Here is a 15,962-nt window from a genome sequence, read left to right as displayed (position 1 = left end):
GTCTTCATTAGACAAAATCTTTAAAATCGTTGAGACCGATCTGAGCACTCTTCCTTTAAAGAGAGATGTTCCACAGGGAGCGTCTCTACAACAAAAAGGAAGCTGTTTTCACCACCACACACGGCTCCCAGGCTGCTTCAGAAAGATATCCAGCCTGGATTGAATTACCCTGTCCAGCCCCCCCCCCCCCCCCCCCCCCCCCCCCCCCCACCCCCCCCCCCCCCCCCCCCCCCCCCCCCCCCCCCCCCTCCCCGCATCAAAACTCCACTGACACTGTAATAACATGCTGACAGCACCCCCCGCCAACCCCTCCACCACCCACACACACACACACATATATATACTCTTAACACAGAACTTCACATAAACCCCCATCCCCACTGCCACGGACCCAGGAAACATGCTCTTTTTCCATTCAGCTCCCGTTTCCCCATAATTCTCTATCCCTCCTCCACACACAAGCCCATCCTATTGAACTCGCTTGCCTGCCCTTCACCCCCAATTCCTGACTTCCCCACATAGCTTCCACCAAATCCCCGTCTAATGAGAAACCTCCGGCATTAAAGGCAGCAATATGCTCATTGTAAAATGTTACAATAGCAGGGCCTACGTTTTGGATCCTTCTTATTATGTGAATCTTATATATATATATATTTTTTTTATCTCTTGCAGTCTTTGGATACATTCTGGGCTGCCCTCAAGAAATTCTTTTCCCATTATGTGAATGCCCTTGTACACCCTTGTGTGTCAGCAAATGGAAAATAAAGTCCCCCAATCCTTGAGAACCCTGGAAGCTCCTGACCCAGCAACCTTCACCATGCACTGAAACACAAAACAAAAACCATGTCCTCACACACACACACACCACACGCACACACGCACCCCACACACACACAGACACACACCTGGGATATGCACAGGTACATAAACCACCAGTGTCGCCTCTCTGTAAGAAGGCGAGCAGTGTGCACTTCAATCTCTCCAGCGCCATCTACTGGCTGAGCGCTGATCACGCAGGCAGAGAGAAGACTTTCAGAGGAGTATCAGTCACAGCGTGAAAAATATGCATGTCAATTCAACCATTTGAATGACTATACAAATCCATTCATCTTCTCTCCTGCTTTATCCTTGTTAAGATGAAGATCACTGGTCCTTCAGAAACTAATGGACAATTTAAAGACACCTCTTGACCCCCACGTCCGACCTCGAAGCCTTCTCATTACCAAGCAGGAGCAGGTTGACCACACAGGCAGAAGACATTAGAGCCCCTGTAAGAACAAGAATCATGTGAACAAGCTCAGTGTCTCGCCACGTACAGAGCCTGCGTCACATGGAAATGTTTACTGAAGCAGGTTGCATGTAACAAAAACAAAACTAACATTTTAAGCTGCCAGTGTTCCAAATGTATGTCTAATCAAAGCAACACCACGTATGTGTTTTATACCAACTCCGACAAGTTTGAGCAGCATAATGCTGTTGTCTTAGTCTACCAATTATTCATACATCACCCCGAGTGTCTTTCAGCTGACAACAAATGTCTGAAGTCTTCCTGCTCTCAAACTATACCACCTATTATAGAGAAACATGTGCATTATAAGCCGTTTAATGACGTTGTTGCACGAAGCAAAGTCACTAGAGGTCACTGTGACTCTTGAAAGCATCCTTATCACGCTTTCATTTCATGTTTGCCTACTCTTGCCTTGAGCCATGAGAGAGGGTAATATTTCTCAGCTCACTGAGGCTTCCACAACGCCACAGCTCTAACCCTGAGCTTTAACGTGGAACCATCTGCAGGTTTTTATATGGTTCGAGTTCGTGTTTGCCCTTCTTCTGGCTGCATGTTGAGAACAGTATGGGATTGTGGAGTGAGCTCAATCTAAACTCGCTGGCTGGTTAGTAACAACGTCCGCTCAACACCCCACATCACCCTTTTCAATGGAATCCGTCAGTGGAGGCGATAAGTCACTCACTGGATCATGAGGGGAGGCCGACACGAAGAAAGCAGTGCACTGGTGCTGGGTTTTCTGCTGTGACCTTGATCACGGAGTATGCAGCTGCATGTCAAGCATATTTTCAGTAACTTCTTACGTCACGTTACGTCATTCACGTCACACAGATTTCCAAAGGAGAGTTTCCATGGAAGCGCTCTCCTGCATGAACGTCTCCTTTCAGTTTCCAGTGATGAGAAATATCTGAAATTCCAGACAGCATTGTTGTAAAATTACCCACACTATCCTATTGCGTGTGTGTGTGTGTGTGTGTGTGTGTGTGTGTGTGTGTGTGTGTGTGTGTGTGTGTGTGTGTGTGTGTGTGTGTGTGTGTGTGTGTGTGTGTGTGTGTGTGTGTCTGTTTCTGTGTGTCAAATTACACCCAAGTCTCTTAGGGACAGTCCTAAAGATAGAAACCATGCAGAACTTTATTCTTGTGGTGAAGAGAAGAGGCAACTTTAATCAACATAGTTTGCCTCGAGGCACCAATGTCACATTTCTCTGATCCAAACATAAAATCGTTGTTTCTCAAGCAGTGTGTTTATAGGAGAGTTTGGTATTTATTCAAAAGGGGGAACTGCTACGATGTGTGTTTAATGGAAAGGCTTATAAAGCAGAAATATTGGCTTTTTCAGATATTCACTCTCACTTATATGGCATCAAATACAACACAGTCATTTCAAACCACTTTTACAGAGAAAAACACAACAATTCCACTTATAGTCACCAACAGCGAACAGTATATTATCCATTTTTATTATCTGTATCAGCGCTGGCTGGTTTGGAGTGGACCTATCATGGTCAGAAACATAATTATAAAGCATCATATTTTTGATTCAAACATTAAATTAGGAGAATGAATCATATTTTGCCAACTGTTACCCTCCCAAAACTATAGCGAATACACCAATTATTATTATTTAGACCAAAGTAGGAAGCAAATTCAGGACGGCTGAATGGAAGACTTAAAAAAAATTGAATAGAACAGAATAGAATAGAGTCAGTAAATACCTTAGTTTCACTTCTCTTCCATATGGATCAAAAAATTCATTCTTGCTTCGACAGGTTGAATGGAACGCCTTAAGACATTGCAATGTATACCGTATTTTGATTAGTCAGCAACAGCTTCAAGGTATAATCCAGGGGTATGAAACTTAAGGCCCATGGGCCAAAACCGGCCCGCAAGAGGCTCCACACCGGCCCGCTTTCAAAGAATGTCAAAGAAAACATCTATTTTGTTATCACATTTCTTAAGAGTAACCGACACAACCCTGAGATCTGAGATGGGATATCGGAGATGCTGCCATGAAAGATAGCTGGCTGCTTTCAAACTGGCCTCAAAGCCAGGCTGTCAGCTTGAGTTTGTTTTACAAGAAATCTTTTTTGGGACATTTCACTGTATTTTGCACCAGAAGGTTTCATTAAAACTGGCTTCATGTTGGGATTTGTAATAATTTTCCTCAGTAATTGAGCAGTTTTGCACAAATATTGACATTTTCATCACATATACTCTGCGCCACGACAAAGGAAGATTTTAAAAGTTTAAATTCAAAGGTTATTATGGCACTATTTGTCTTACCTAAAAGTAGTAATAAACGCACTTCATTCTAAAACTTGACATCGTTTACGAAACACGTTTAATGTTGGAAAAAAAAATGAATGCAGGACAGAATAGAACCGATTTATTTTCAAGTGCATTAGAAATGGTGTATTTTGTTGTCACTTCTCCATCAGCCGAGAGTAGCTTCGACTGCAGCGCGTGAGACATGAGGATAGATGACCTGTCCCGCTGGCCGACATGAGTCAGTGACAGTGAGGCGTTCAAGGACACGAGGGTTTCTGATGTGTCTTCATCAGGACAGCAAACAGCTTCTCACCAAACATGACAGCACACGTGTCAAAATACATCATCATCATCATAGTCAGGAGACTCTGAAGAAGACAGCTTTTTTTTTTTTTTTCCTTTAACTTGTCTTTGTTGTCTGTTCTCTTTGGGTCACCTTGTAAAGATGATGTGTGGAACCTCCGCGTGCGTCTCCCTGCTTCCAGAGATGAAGATTATTCCTGCTGAGACCGTTCAACGCTGAGGGAAGGGAGGGGGAGGGGGAGAGAGAGAGAGAGAGAGAGAGAGAGGGAGAGGGAGAGGGAGAGGGAGAGGGAGAGAGAGAGAGAGAGAGAGAGAGGTAGTGGATGTAGCTCTAGCTCTAGCTCTAGCTGCGGGCCGGGGGGTGAGCTACCTAGCCCGGGCTTGCTCCGCTGAAACATCCATGGGTGGCTGTGTCGGGAGCCACCACGACTCCTCGGGCAGCTTGAACGAGAACTCGGACGGCACTGGAGGTAACTCACCGGTCGACATCCACACACCTCGGCTTTAGAGAGGGAGGGAGAGGGAGAGAGAGATGGGGGGGCTTCCTGCATGTTGTCCTGGCTGTGGAGGTCCTCCGCTTCCCTTTCCCTGTATACCCGAGCCAGACGGAGCCTTCAGACGGGCTCCTTGGCGCCTCCCAGCCCGCGCCCAGCGCGGCCTCAGCGCGGGGGAGACGACGGGCTCTCCCGCTGCTCTCTTCGCGAAGTGGCAGATATTCGCGGAGCGACGCTGCCTCCCTTTGTTCTGCGCTGTTGACGGAGCTAGCCAGCCCGAAATGCGGCTAGTTAGCCTGCTAGCTCTCTGCAGAGCCGATGTGGGTCAGAGGCTCGGCAGCGGCATGCAGGAGGGGGGCACCTCGAGCTCTCAACCAACCCCCCCCCCCCCCCCCCCCCCCCGCTTGAACAGAACTCCGGCCCCATCCCTGCATGCTGAGCCCGGGGCTATTGTTAAGTCTTTTCGTTTCGTTGGCACGTTTCCTGAGGTGTTTTTGGGGGAAAGTGCAGGAGGATGTGACAGGACTTGCTGTTGGATTTGTCGTAAAGCAAATGTGCTTTTCTTGCTTTTTATTTATTTATTTATTTCTTTCTTTTTGCTCCCTCACACATTAAAAAAAATAAAATAAAAGTGTAGCTTTGATTTTGTTTTTGAGAGCAAGGCCTGGGGTGGGGGGGGGTGGGGGGAGGAATAATCACAACACAGTGTAAACAGTGCAGGGATTATCTTGACTGTATTTATTGAGCAATAAACAGCAGAGCATGCAGTGACAAAGGTTCTGGGCCCAGACAGCAGGAGCAGAGTGCACTCAGTGTGACTTGGTGCATGCCAATTAAATACAAATGTTTTTTAGTGATATTGAAACTGTTTGACAGGTTGAAGCCAGTCTGAAATGTGGCTGCATGGTATGTGCAAGTTTGGCATCATGTTGCAAAAGCATGACTGGGGTGCAATACATGAATCAAGTGGGGCCTCAAAGCACCAGATTGTTTTGACATCAGCTCTTATTACGCCTGATCACCTCAGCATTTCATCAGAACAGTCAGAATTGTCTGGATTTATTCATTTTCTAATCACATATCTGCAGTTACTCAGTAGCAGCATTTCCGAGCCTGAGCAGTTGTTGACTCCATTGGTTTTCCTTAATTTCTGTGCTTTTGAATTCTTCACCACCAGGTCATGTTGATATAATTAGGCACAACCTGGTGCATTAGGTCTACATCTGATTGGCCAGATCTGTTGACATGAACATGTGCATGGAAACACAGGTTATTGCAGTCGAGTCAGTCTTTCATGATATGTGTGTATTGCAAATGTTAATATTGCATTAGTGACGAATTTGCAGTATTTCAGGCAAGTAACAAAGCTCTGTTGCATCTCATTAAAACTAGGTCTCAAAAGAGAAAGAACACTGTTACTTGGGAATACATATCCAACAGCACAAAGGCCTTTAAATTCATATAATTAAGTGTTTGTCTATTTCGCATAAAGCAATGTTGCGATCACAACACAACACAACAACCTAATTTGCACCAGAAATGGAGCTTAACTGGGATGCATGTGTTCATATGGAGTCGCTTTTGTATGGATTTGAATCAGCATGTGGCGTCGCAGACAACTTTTCCTACTCGGAAGATTCGGGCCAGTGAGTTACTTTAATTACAGACCTGGAGATCGAGACAAGCAAAGAAGTGGAGACTGTGCATCTAAGGATGCTGAGATAATGTCCCTTTATGGTCCCCTGCTTTATTTTTACATCTGCCCAGTTGACTTGGATTATCTCCGCAGACATCCCACCTGAGTAGGTCACACAGAATTGGTTAAAAAAAAAAAAAAAAGAAGATTAAATAGTCAATGATGATATGTTGTAGTGCAAACAAACGTGCACCACTTCACACATTGTCTGAATTCATTTGTTTTTACAGAAGCAGATATCAGGGTAGTGTAGAATTGTTACACTTGCTGACCCACATCCAATCCAGTGGGAATTCTTAGGATTTCTGAAGGATAGCCAAGAATTTAACGATATGTCAGTGAGTGGTAGGCACATCGATGAGCTCGAGGAGTAAGCTATTGTAGAAGTGTGTTTGCACAGTCAAGCAGACGTGGTGGCCATAATGCAATAACACACACAGGTTTTCAAGCAGGTGTTTCCCACAGAGGATTGTGCCTTTTGTTTTTGTTTTTTTTCCCCAGTACGTCCACTAATTTTCCCTCAGTTGCCTCAAATGAGCTCAACTCAATTCCTGCCCTGATTTCTTGGAGATGACACACGTATTCCCACTAAGAGAAGTCTCGTGGTATACTGACACATCGTGACATTATGTTTATACCCAGTTAATAAAAAGTCAACGCAAGTGTTTAAAACTTTGACCGTCACCTCTTTTTTTTTTACTACAAACAACCTTTATGCGGGGCAGCGTGATCTGACTGTGACATGTGATCAACAGCGTACGTGTGCAAAAGCAGCAGGTGTAACTCAACACCTTGATCGCTCGTCTCGCTCTCTCTCTCTCTCTCTCTCTCTCTCTCTCTCTCTCTCCTTGTCTGAGTCGCGTCCTCAAACACATGCGTGTGTACTCTCTGTCCTGTACCTGCCGTCCCCTTCGGTGGGGCTCCAGATGGTGTTATTCATCAGCCGCTCTGCTGCAGATGGAGCTCTGTTAGATGCTGGGACCCGAACCTTTTAACTAAGTTTAGTAACGTTGCACTTCCAGCCCCAGTTCTGTGTGTGGCATGGTGTCATTTTTGTACCCATGTTAAACCTGCCAAATGAGCTTAGTTGTGTAAACGTTGTTGAGTTTGTTTTCGGTAAGTTCTAACTATTAGTATACTGTGTTCCTTTTCCCCGTGCTTCTCATTTTCTGTCTTTGTCATCTTTGATCTTACATCCAACAATTCAAAATTTTCCTCACATCCCCATTCGCCTTTGATTTCCTTTTTCTCTGTAATGCCTCTGTCTCCTTCTTCCCTCTTTATCCCTTTCCACTCTCCCCACTATTCTTTTTTTTTTTTTTTTTATAATATGAGCATATCTTTCCTCTCTGGTTCTCCTTTCTCACCTACCTCTTTCTTATCTCTCCACACCCCTCCTTCCCTCCCTCCCCCACAGTGGCTCTGGGGCGTAACCAGCCCCTGAAAAGAGAGAGGCCTAAATGGAAAAGTGACTACCCCATGACTGAAGGCCAGCTGCGCAGCAAGAGAGATGAGTTTTGGGACACGGCGCCAGCGTTCGAGGGCCGGAAGGAGATCTGGGATGCGCTGCGGGCCGCGGCCAGCGCCTTTGAAAGCAGTGACCACCTGCTGGCTCAGGCCATCCTCGACGGGGCCAGCATCACACTGCCACATGGTAGGACACATTTCCACAGTAGTAGCTGCAGATCAGGGGAGGGAAACTTTGATCATTGTGAGGGCGTTGGTATGTAACCCGCATGAACAAATTGTGGCTGAATATTTCTTTCACAAGAATCTATGACCATCATTTGTGCTGATTGTTTATTTTTTTTAAATTGGAAACAAGCAACACATTTTATCATCACGCATGAATTTGACATAGTTCATCTACAACTGCTGTTAGACCTTCCTCCTCCGGTCGCCTTTCAAACAAACAATTGACTCTTTTTTGGGAAATTAGTTTGCAGTTGGTACAGGATGGGTATGGCATCTATATGTGGTCCTTTGTTAATCTTTAGATTTCTGTGAAGTGGCTTACTGATCAAACCCGGCCATTTTGAATTTTGAATTTATTTTTTTTCAAAAAGTCAAAAATTCCTAAATGTCCTCTTTGTCTTCCTATGTTTTCTCGGGAATAAAACTAGAATCAGGTTGCAACATGGGTCCATTTCCGCTGTGCCTGAATTTTCCAACCTTCCATCCTTCTGGGGCTGAAGCCTGTCTCAGCTGACACTGAGCGACAGCTCAACAGTCCATCATAGGACAAAGGAGGAGCCCTTTGTTGTGATTTTCTAATAACCTATAAATATTTCTATTTTCACTTGAAATTTGCTACCTGATTTCTGTGGAAGTTTGAGAATAGCCCTTGAGTTTCTAAGCCCTTGAGGAAGCAGCTGATCCAGAGATAAAGAGCTCATACAACCACAATAAGAAAAGCAAATATGGATAGATGCCTTTCACATGTCATGTCCGACTTTCCTGCCATCAGATAGCGGCCTCCACCACACGGCCCCCTCGGTATCAAGTATTATGGCCTTACATTAACCCGGCTGGAACTGAGAGGCTACATGATGTAGTGAAGCTTCCTCAGGAAGTGTCTTTTAGTTTCAAGTGTCATCTGATATAGCGGCTTCATAAACAGGAAGCCAAGTTTGCGCCGCATCGCAATTAATTGTAGTCTGTTGAGTGACTTCTGTGGGGGGGGGGGGGGGTTATGTGTGTTTTTTCTTCTATCTCCTGCTGTAATTGACATTTGAGTGAATATGGATCTGGTTTCAAGTATGTGTATAATTCAGTCCTCAGTTGACAGGATTTAAAGGAGCTCTAAGTGAATCTCAATGAGCTCATGTCAGATTTCAGACTAGAAGTACACGCTGGAGAACGGATCGATGGATAATAGATGGAAGGAGGCGCGTTTTTAATCGACTGACAGCCAGACTTAATGAAGTAATCACTAACATAATATTTCAAAATCACACATGAGAGTGTTCACGTAGAACAAATCTATTAAATTGACGTGGCTCAGGTTCAGGAAGGACAGCTCCACATGGTAATTATCAGCGGCTTGAGCAGGCTCGTCAACTCAGGATGTGCGTCATACTTTATTATTCCTATTTCTTATAACACGAGAGTCTCATATTACCTCAACTGAGGAGAGGAAAGGTCTTTTTTTTTTTTTCCTTTCTTCTGTGTTTTCGTTTTGGGCGCTGGACGGTGGCGGGTTTTGTCTTGATAGCTGGTCTCAGTTTCTGCTGTTCCGACGTCCCTCGACTTCCTGTTTTTCTGTGCAAAAGTCCAATCTCATCACCTGACTAATAATTATATCGAAAAAGCCGACTATCTTGAAATCCGCTTGCGAAGCACAGCTTCAATATGTTTTAAAACCCCCGAATAATGTCACAGGAAGCACATTTGCTGCTAATCGCATTTCTCCAACTTATGCGGACTCCCCTGCAGAGGTGGACAGAATGAATTTACATTGACGAAACAACGGGACTCAGTCGAATGTTCCTAATCATATGGAGAAGCTATGCCCGGATGGGTTTTTACCATTAACAGCCTTTTCGGCTTCGTCTGTGTCTTGTCCCGCTGCATATTTGGCGAGGTCAGACCCCGCCGGGCTGCAGCTGTGGATTCCCCAAACCTGACATCACAGTTTCATTCATCCAGCAGTGTGCAGCCGACGGAGCAACCAGATCGCTCCAACCTTCTCCCCACGCCACCTCACAGCGCCCGAGCTGCCTCCAGTTCGACTTTTAGACCGAAAGGTCATATGATTGTCAGTTGATTGTTTTAGTTGTTTGACTGTGAACAAACAGAAAAATCACACATTTCAAGTCCATTAACCTCAAATACCCACACGCATGCAACTTCTAAACAGAAAGGCCTGACTCACATGTGATAATAGGTCGAGCTTGTGTGCTTATCTGTTGTGTGTGTGTGTGTGTGTGTGTGTGTGTGTGTGTGTGTGTGTGTGTGTGTGTGTGTGTGTGTGTGTGTGTGTGTGTGTGTGTGTGTGTGTGTGTGTGTGTGTGTGTGTGTGTGTGTGTGTGTGTGTGTGTGTGTGTGTGTGTGTGTGTGTGTGTGTGTGTGTGTGTGTGTGTGGTTGACTGTCGGGTCTGTTTAGTCATTTTGGAGGAGATGAGATGAAATTCCTGTGAGTGTTTATCTAGAACACCCTGCAATCGATGTCGGCCTGTAGAACATCAAACAGAAAAAAAACTCCTCAACTCTCCCACTTCAACAGGACTGGGCAGTCTTGGTTGTGACTTTGTAAGAGTTCATTCAGACACAGTGGGAATCTCACATGTTCATGTGTTCACAGTGGTGAAGCTAACATTACTGAACAGAGTAATTCTACGTTGTTTGATATCTCTGTTTACTGAGTCAATGTGTTTGCTCATAGATGCCAAGGCACTAATAAAAGGAATTCACCCCTGAAGTAAATATACAGTAATTAAAGTTGTTCTAGCACTTTATGAGTTAACCTTGGACAAGTCAGTCATAAATGCTATTGTGATATTATCATGAGACCAACAAAGGACCTTAAAGTTGGACATGAGAAATTGATATGATATTGCCATTTCAGACTTTATAGCATCTTACATTGTGGATATTTTACAGAAAATAAATTGCATATGTGCTATTTTTTTGTGTTTTACAAGCTGCATCACTGCAATTGTTATTTATTTAACTATATGATGATAGTGGGCTGCTCCCTTTTACACTCAAGAGATGGAAAAATATGCAGAAGAACCACAAATATTTCTAATTATTGTAATGGTGCAGAATAGAAGCAACAAAAGAATCATTGATTGTTATGCTGTTGTATGATGAGGAGACTTTAAAAGACGTCCTCCAGACATCCAGACAGCGGTTTTTTTGTTGTGGCCTTGCTGTACTTAAAAGAATGTTTGTATTTCGGTTTGCGGTGCACACGGAGGCGGACATCAGTCGGCCCCAGCGTGATGAAGTGTTAAGTCACTCAGACAAGTCATTAAATATCCCGCTTCACCAGTGGAGTCCTTTCTGCTGTCATTCATCCATCAAATGAGCTCATTTCCACGTCTCCAGATGAAAGTCATTGTCACCAAGTATCGGCTTGTGAAACTTAAAGAAAAGGATCCATCCGTATCAGATGTTTTTTGTCAGGTCTGCAGCAGTACGTCTTTCAAGAAAACAATAACATTCATGGTAGAAATGAGTCTCTTTAATGCGAGGCCCAGCTCTGCTTGCAGGGATGATTTCCAAAACTGAGCTCTTGTTGGGGTTTTTTTTTTTTTTGTTGTTGTTTTTCCAACACAAAAACATTAGCGCCACCTGGAAACCATTAACATTCTGCAGCTGAAAGATCAACACCGAGGTGGAGCCGGCTGGAGAGGAACAAGCGAGGGAGACGTAAAGCCCACAGTTGAATGACAATCCACAAATTAAGAGGAAAACCTCTCTCTGTTTGACATTTATCTTGTGTTTACGTTGACCTTTTGTGAAACTGACCACTTCCACTCTCTCTAAAAGTTCTTTGATATCTTCCAAAGAAGTTAGAGGGACAATGTCAATCCTTGTTGAGAAGTCACTCACAGGCCAATTTTAAACTTGAGTGGCGCTGAATGAGTAAAATGATACCATAATAACCTTTAAATAATGACAACTCCACGTGTTTTCCTTGGTTTTAATACATAGAGATATGAATAAATTAAAAAAAAAAAAGTCTACACTTCATTGAATATCATTTCGCAAAACAAATAAAGTTGGGAATTAAAAAACATCAAGTGAGATTTCAACATGATGAAAGTTTCCAGATCTAAAGTCTCTACCACACGATTTCTCTCCAAAGTTGTTTAAGATACTTCCGTCTCCTTCAACAGGCCCGTTTTCATACGCTGCTCCTCACAGTGTCGCTCGCTTATCCGACTGCGGCATCGTCTCAAAGTTGAGCTTTTCTTTGCGATTAGTACTCGTCGTGACTTCATCCCAAAGGCTGATGGGAACGTCTGCGTTTGGGGGTCGTGTGTCTGATACCCCTCAGTTGAAACATCCATCCCACGATCTTTGATATGTTTGACTCTTTCTTATTCCATTTAGTGCAGTGAACGATCCCCGGGTCCCAGCGTCGCGGTTCGATGCCGTCACCTTGACCCGCGGCAGCAGTCTTTTACCGAAGCAGCGATCAGCATCCTGTGAGCTCCTGCTGACTCATCTCTGTTACCACGAGAGCTGCTGCTCGCTTCTCAAGTGACTTCAGTTTAAGTCATAGAAAAATTCAAAAACAAAAACAAAAAAGCCACACAGGGGCAGCGAGGTGACCTTTCAAAACATCGGCAGTGAGAAAGAATAAGGGAGAGGTGGAGTTTTTGCTTTTGTGGAGATGATTTCAGGTGAGAGAAAGATTGGTGGAATTACTTTACGGTGCAGCGAACGTGACCGTCTGAAAACCCTCCGAGGACCCCTGGGGGGTGTGTGTGTGTGTGGGGGGGGGGTCCCCTTAAAAAGAAAAATAATGTGTCAAGTTTCTGCTTGTGACCTTTCTACACACTTCTTTCCCCCCCGCTGCCGTTTCCACCAGCGCTTCACTCTCACTGTCTGAATCACAGTCCGTTCGTGGTGCCGTAACCGTTTTCCACCACATTCCCTTTTCTGCCACTTTCGCACGACGAGCTTTCTGAGTCGGATTCTCATTTCTCCATTTCATGTTGGAGCAGTGAAACACCAAGAAAAAGTCACTGGAAACGATGTGTCAAACTTTCACTTCATCATGACTGCAACGGGGGGGGGGGGAACAAAAGCCAAGTTTATGTAAATGTGGCAGCATTGTAGGATCAGTAAAACCAGGAAAGATGAGAGATTGCTCATCTTGTCTTTAGTTGTTGCCAGCTTTGCTTTTGGAAGTGCACAGCTAATGATTTATCCAGTGTACGCTACACAACGCTGCGTACAATTAGTCTTTTATTGGTGTGCGGGTTACTGTAAGTCGTAAGCCGACATTGAAGGTTTATAGCTTCCAGTATGTGTGCATGAGCTTTATGATGCCACATCACATTAAGAGTTTAGAATAGTCACAGTAATTACAGTGGATGATTATCTAAGTACTCCTGAAGTCGCTATTATAATGTATTTGGAGCAACCAATGCCAATCACGTCACAATAGTGGAATAACAAAATATAAATTGAGCAAATCTAGTAGTGGCATTTTACCAATTAGTCTTTACATTGAATGAAATTAATGTTCAAGAACAAAGGTTTTCAAATTCCTTAATAAAAGGGAGCAGAAAGAAGATTAAACTTGTATGTTCTGATGCTTTTATCTCAGATAATCGTTTTCCATTGAACATTTAAAGGAAATGGCAAATACCAAATAGAATGACTATAAAGTCAGAGTGGCCTACATAGCCATAAACAAACCAAAAAAAAAAAGGTGTATTATTGTCTTAATACATTATAATAAATGATTTTAAAGTGTAAACATTGCTGTCAGTAAGAATATCATATGTGGAGGAGAGGGAGAGAGTCCAAAGAGCTTATTTAAAGTTCTCCGTTTCACCACATCAACTCATTAAAGCAAGTCTTAAAAACTAGTAGACCAGAGGGAAAATCATTTTATTTATGTATTTCAAAAGTATTTAAAATAAAAAGACAAGAGAGAGGACAAGCTTATAAAAGATTCATTATTGACACAATACAATTTCATCCAAAACGTATCTGGAAGGGTTTCTTGTTGATGTATAAAATTAAATCTCAATACAGCAGTCAGTATAACACATGCTTGAGTACTTAAGTACTTATTGAATGAACTGGAAAAAGCAAAAAGTGCAATGTCTCCTGTCTTTGTGGAGTTTCTTCAGTCTCACGGGACAAACACACGCTTACGTCTTCAATCGTTCTTGTCTTCCAGGAGCTTTGACCGAATGTTACGATGAACTGGGGAATCGATACCAGCTGCCAGTCTACTGCCTCTCTCCCCCAGTCAACATGATCGAGGAGCGGTCCGATGAGCCCGACGGCTCCGACCCGGACTCCGCGGCCGCGGACCCGTCCACGGGCAGCGCCGGCGACCCCGGCTCAGGAGGAGAGTGCCAGCTCCGCCTGCGGCTATCCACGGGCCGCGACCTCCGGCTGGCGGTCCGCTCCACGGACACGGTGGGCATGATGAAGCGCCGCCTGCAGAGTCAGGAGGGCGTGCCCTCCGCAACCCAGCGCTGGTTTTTCTCAGGTCGGCCGCTGACGGACCGGCTGCGCTTGGACCAACTCAATATCTCCAGGGACTATGTAGTGCAGGTCATCCTCAGCCAGCGCCCGCCGCCAGAGCCCCCGGTCACACCAGGACACACACCGGAGGCGCCCGGGCCCGGGGCGCTGGAGGGGGTGGCTGCACTCCCACAGGAGCCCACGCCGGTGGAGAATTAACTCCTCCCAATCTGGCAACCCGGAGAAAACAAGGATAACAAGGAAAAAAAGAGAAAGCTCCTCCCCTCTCCTCTCCTCTCCTCTCCTCTCCTCTCCTCTCCTCGCTGAGAAAAGGCTTTCCTTCCTGTGGGGAGCGACTGGCCGTCTGCCGGAGCGCAGGGACTCTTGACTCGAGAAAGACTCGTCCTTTTTGGTTTTACACGTTGAAAATTTTGACCTTTTTGAAGTCTTTTTAACTGTTCCTATGGAAACCAAACAACAAGATGAGACTTTGTCAGATGGTTTAAAGGGTTTTCTTAGCAACACTGATGTTTGAATGTTTCTGTGTTCCACTTTCCATTCAAGTTCTGCCCTCTGGCGAAGCTCAACAGTAGGAATCCTGTTCATGAGGCTACAGGGTTATATATAATATATCTATATATACATCTCCATACCACTCGGTTTCACGTCGGGCAGTTTAAAAATCATGACAATTCATCGGGTTCATGCATTTCTGTGACTCCATGTGAATCAAATCAGCATTTTGAGTCGGTAAACATTTGGTTTGGTACCAAGCAAACAGATGTTGGCTGGATGTTTGACCAAGCTGCTGCTCAGTTAAGATACTTTATTTCACTCTGCTTCACTGAACAATCAGATTAATCATGTAATAAACAGTAAGTAGTCCGTTTATGTGCGTGAGCGTGTGTGAATAAATGTGTGTGTGTGTGTGTGTGTGTGTGTGTGTGTGTGTGTGTGTGTGTGTGTGTGTGTGTGTGTGTGTGTGTGTGTGTGTGTGTGTGTGTGTGTGTGTGTGTGTGTGTGTGTGTGTGTGTGTTTGGAGATGTTGATCTATGATCATGGCACAACCATATTTATTCATTCATGTGGCAAAAGGATGGACATCAGAAACACAGTTGCATATTTTGATTAAAAAATAGAACGTTTTTAATTAAAATTGGTCATTGTTTATATTCCTTGTTCTCTGCTTGCTTTCATATTTTGAATGAAATTTGGAACAAAATGTTTTCCATGTGTGGTATGCCGGACATATTTTTCTCAGACAGATAAAAAAAAAAAAAAACATGTACAATTACAAAACTACACCTTCCACCTATTGAATACAATAGGAATTTGTTCAAGACTTCTTACAGCCAAGCATCAATGTTACTGGCAGATTAATTTACAATACAGAATAGGTTTGTGTCGCTATCATCCATCGAAAGTAAATTACAAGAATTGTTTGTGTCTACTCGGTACATAGTTCACCAGTAAGAACTTCAAAGAGAAAGTCACTATTTTTGGTTTGTGGAGTACTTCTCATGAAGCAAAAAAAAGCTCCACGGTAAAAATGTTATCAACTGTATCAAAAGCAAACACACAGATCAGATCCGTAACTTCTGGAGGAGGTCTTTGGATGATGAGTCGAAGAGGAGAAACTTATATTTGTTGAGTTTTCCAGGTGGAAGGAGGCTTGATGTACCATTTGAATGAAAGATTGTAGTCGATGATAAAAAAAAAGAAAAGAAAAAAGTCAACACTGAGGCTGTTTTTAA

At 44.0% G+C, this 15,962-nt stretch overlaps 1 protein-coding gene across 1 annotated transcript; it reads left to right on the top strand.

Moving 5' to 3' along the window:
• Nucleotides 1-4,140: 4,140 nt before the first annotated feature.
• Nucleotides 4,141-15,917, top strand: ubtd2 (ubiquitin domain containing 2). Its single transcript, XM_080482750.1, has 3 exons — nt 4,141-4,325; nt 7,463-7,699; nt 13,916-15,917. The coding sequence occupies exons 1-3, from the start codon at nt 4,256-4,258 to the stop codon at nt 14,425-14,427; spliced, it is 819 nt and encodes a 272-aa protein (XP_080338876.1). The 5' UTR covers nt 4,141-4,255; the 3' UTR covers nt 14,428-15,917.
• The last annotated feature ends 45 nt before the right edge of the window (nt 15,918-15,962 follow it).

This window comes from Lipophrys pholis (assembly GCF_963383615.2).
Source record: "Lipophrys pholis genome assembly, chromosome: 16".
Taxonomy (NCBI): Eukaryota; Metazoa; Chordata; class Actinopteri; order Blenniiformes; family Blenniidae; genus Lipophrys; species Lipophrys pholis.
Note: the sequence above shows the minus strand (reverse complement) of the source record. Positions and strands in the feature narration are given on the sequence as shown.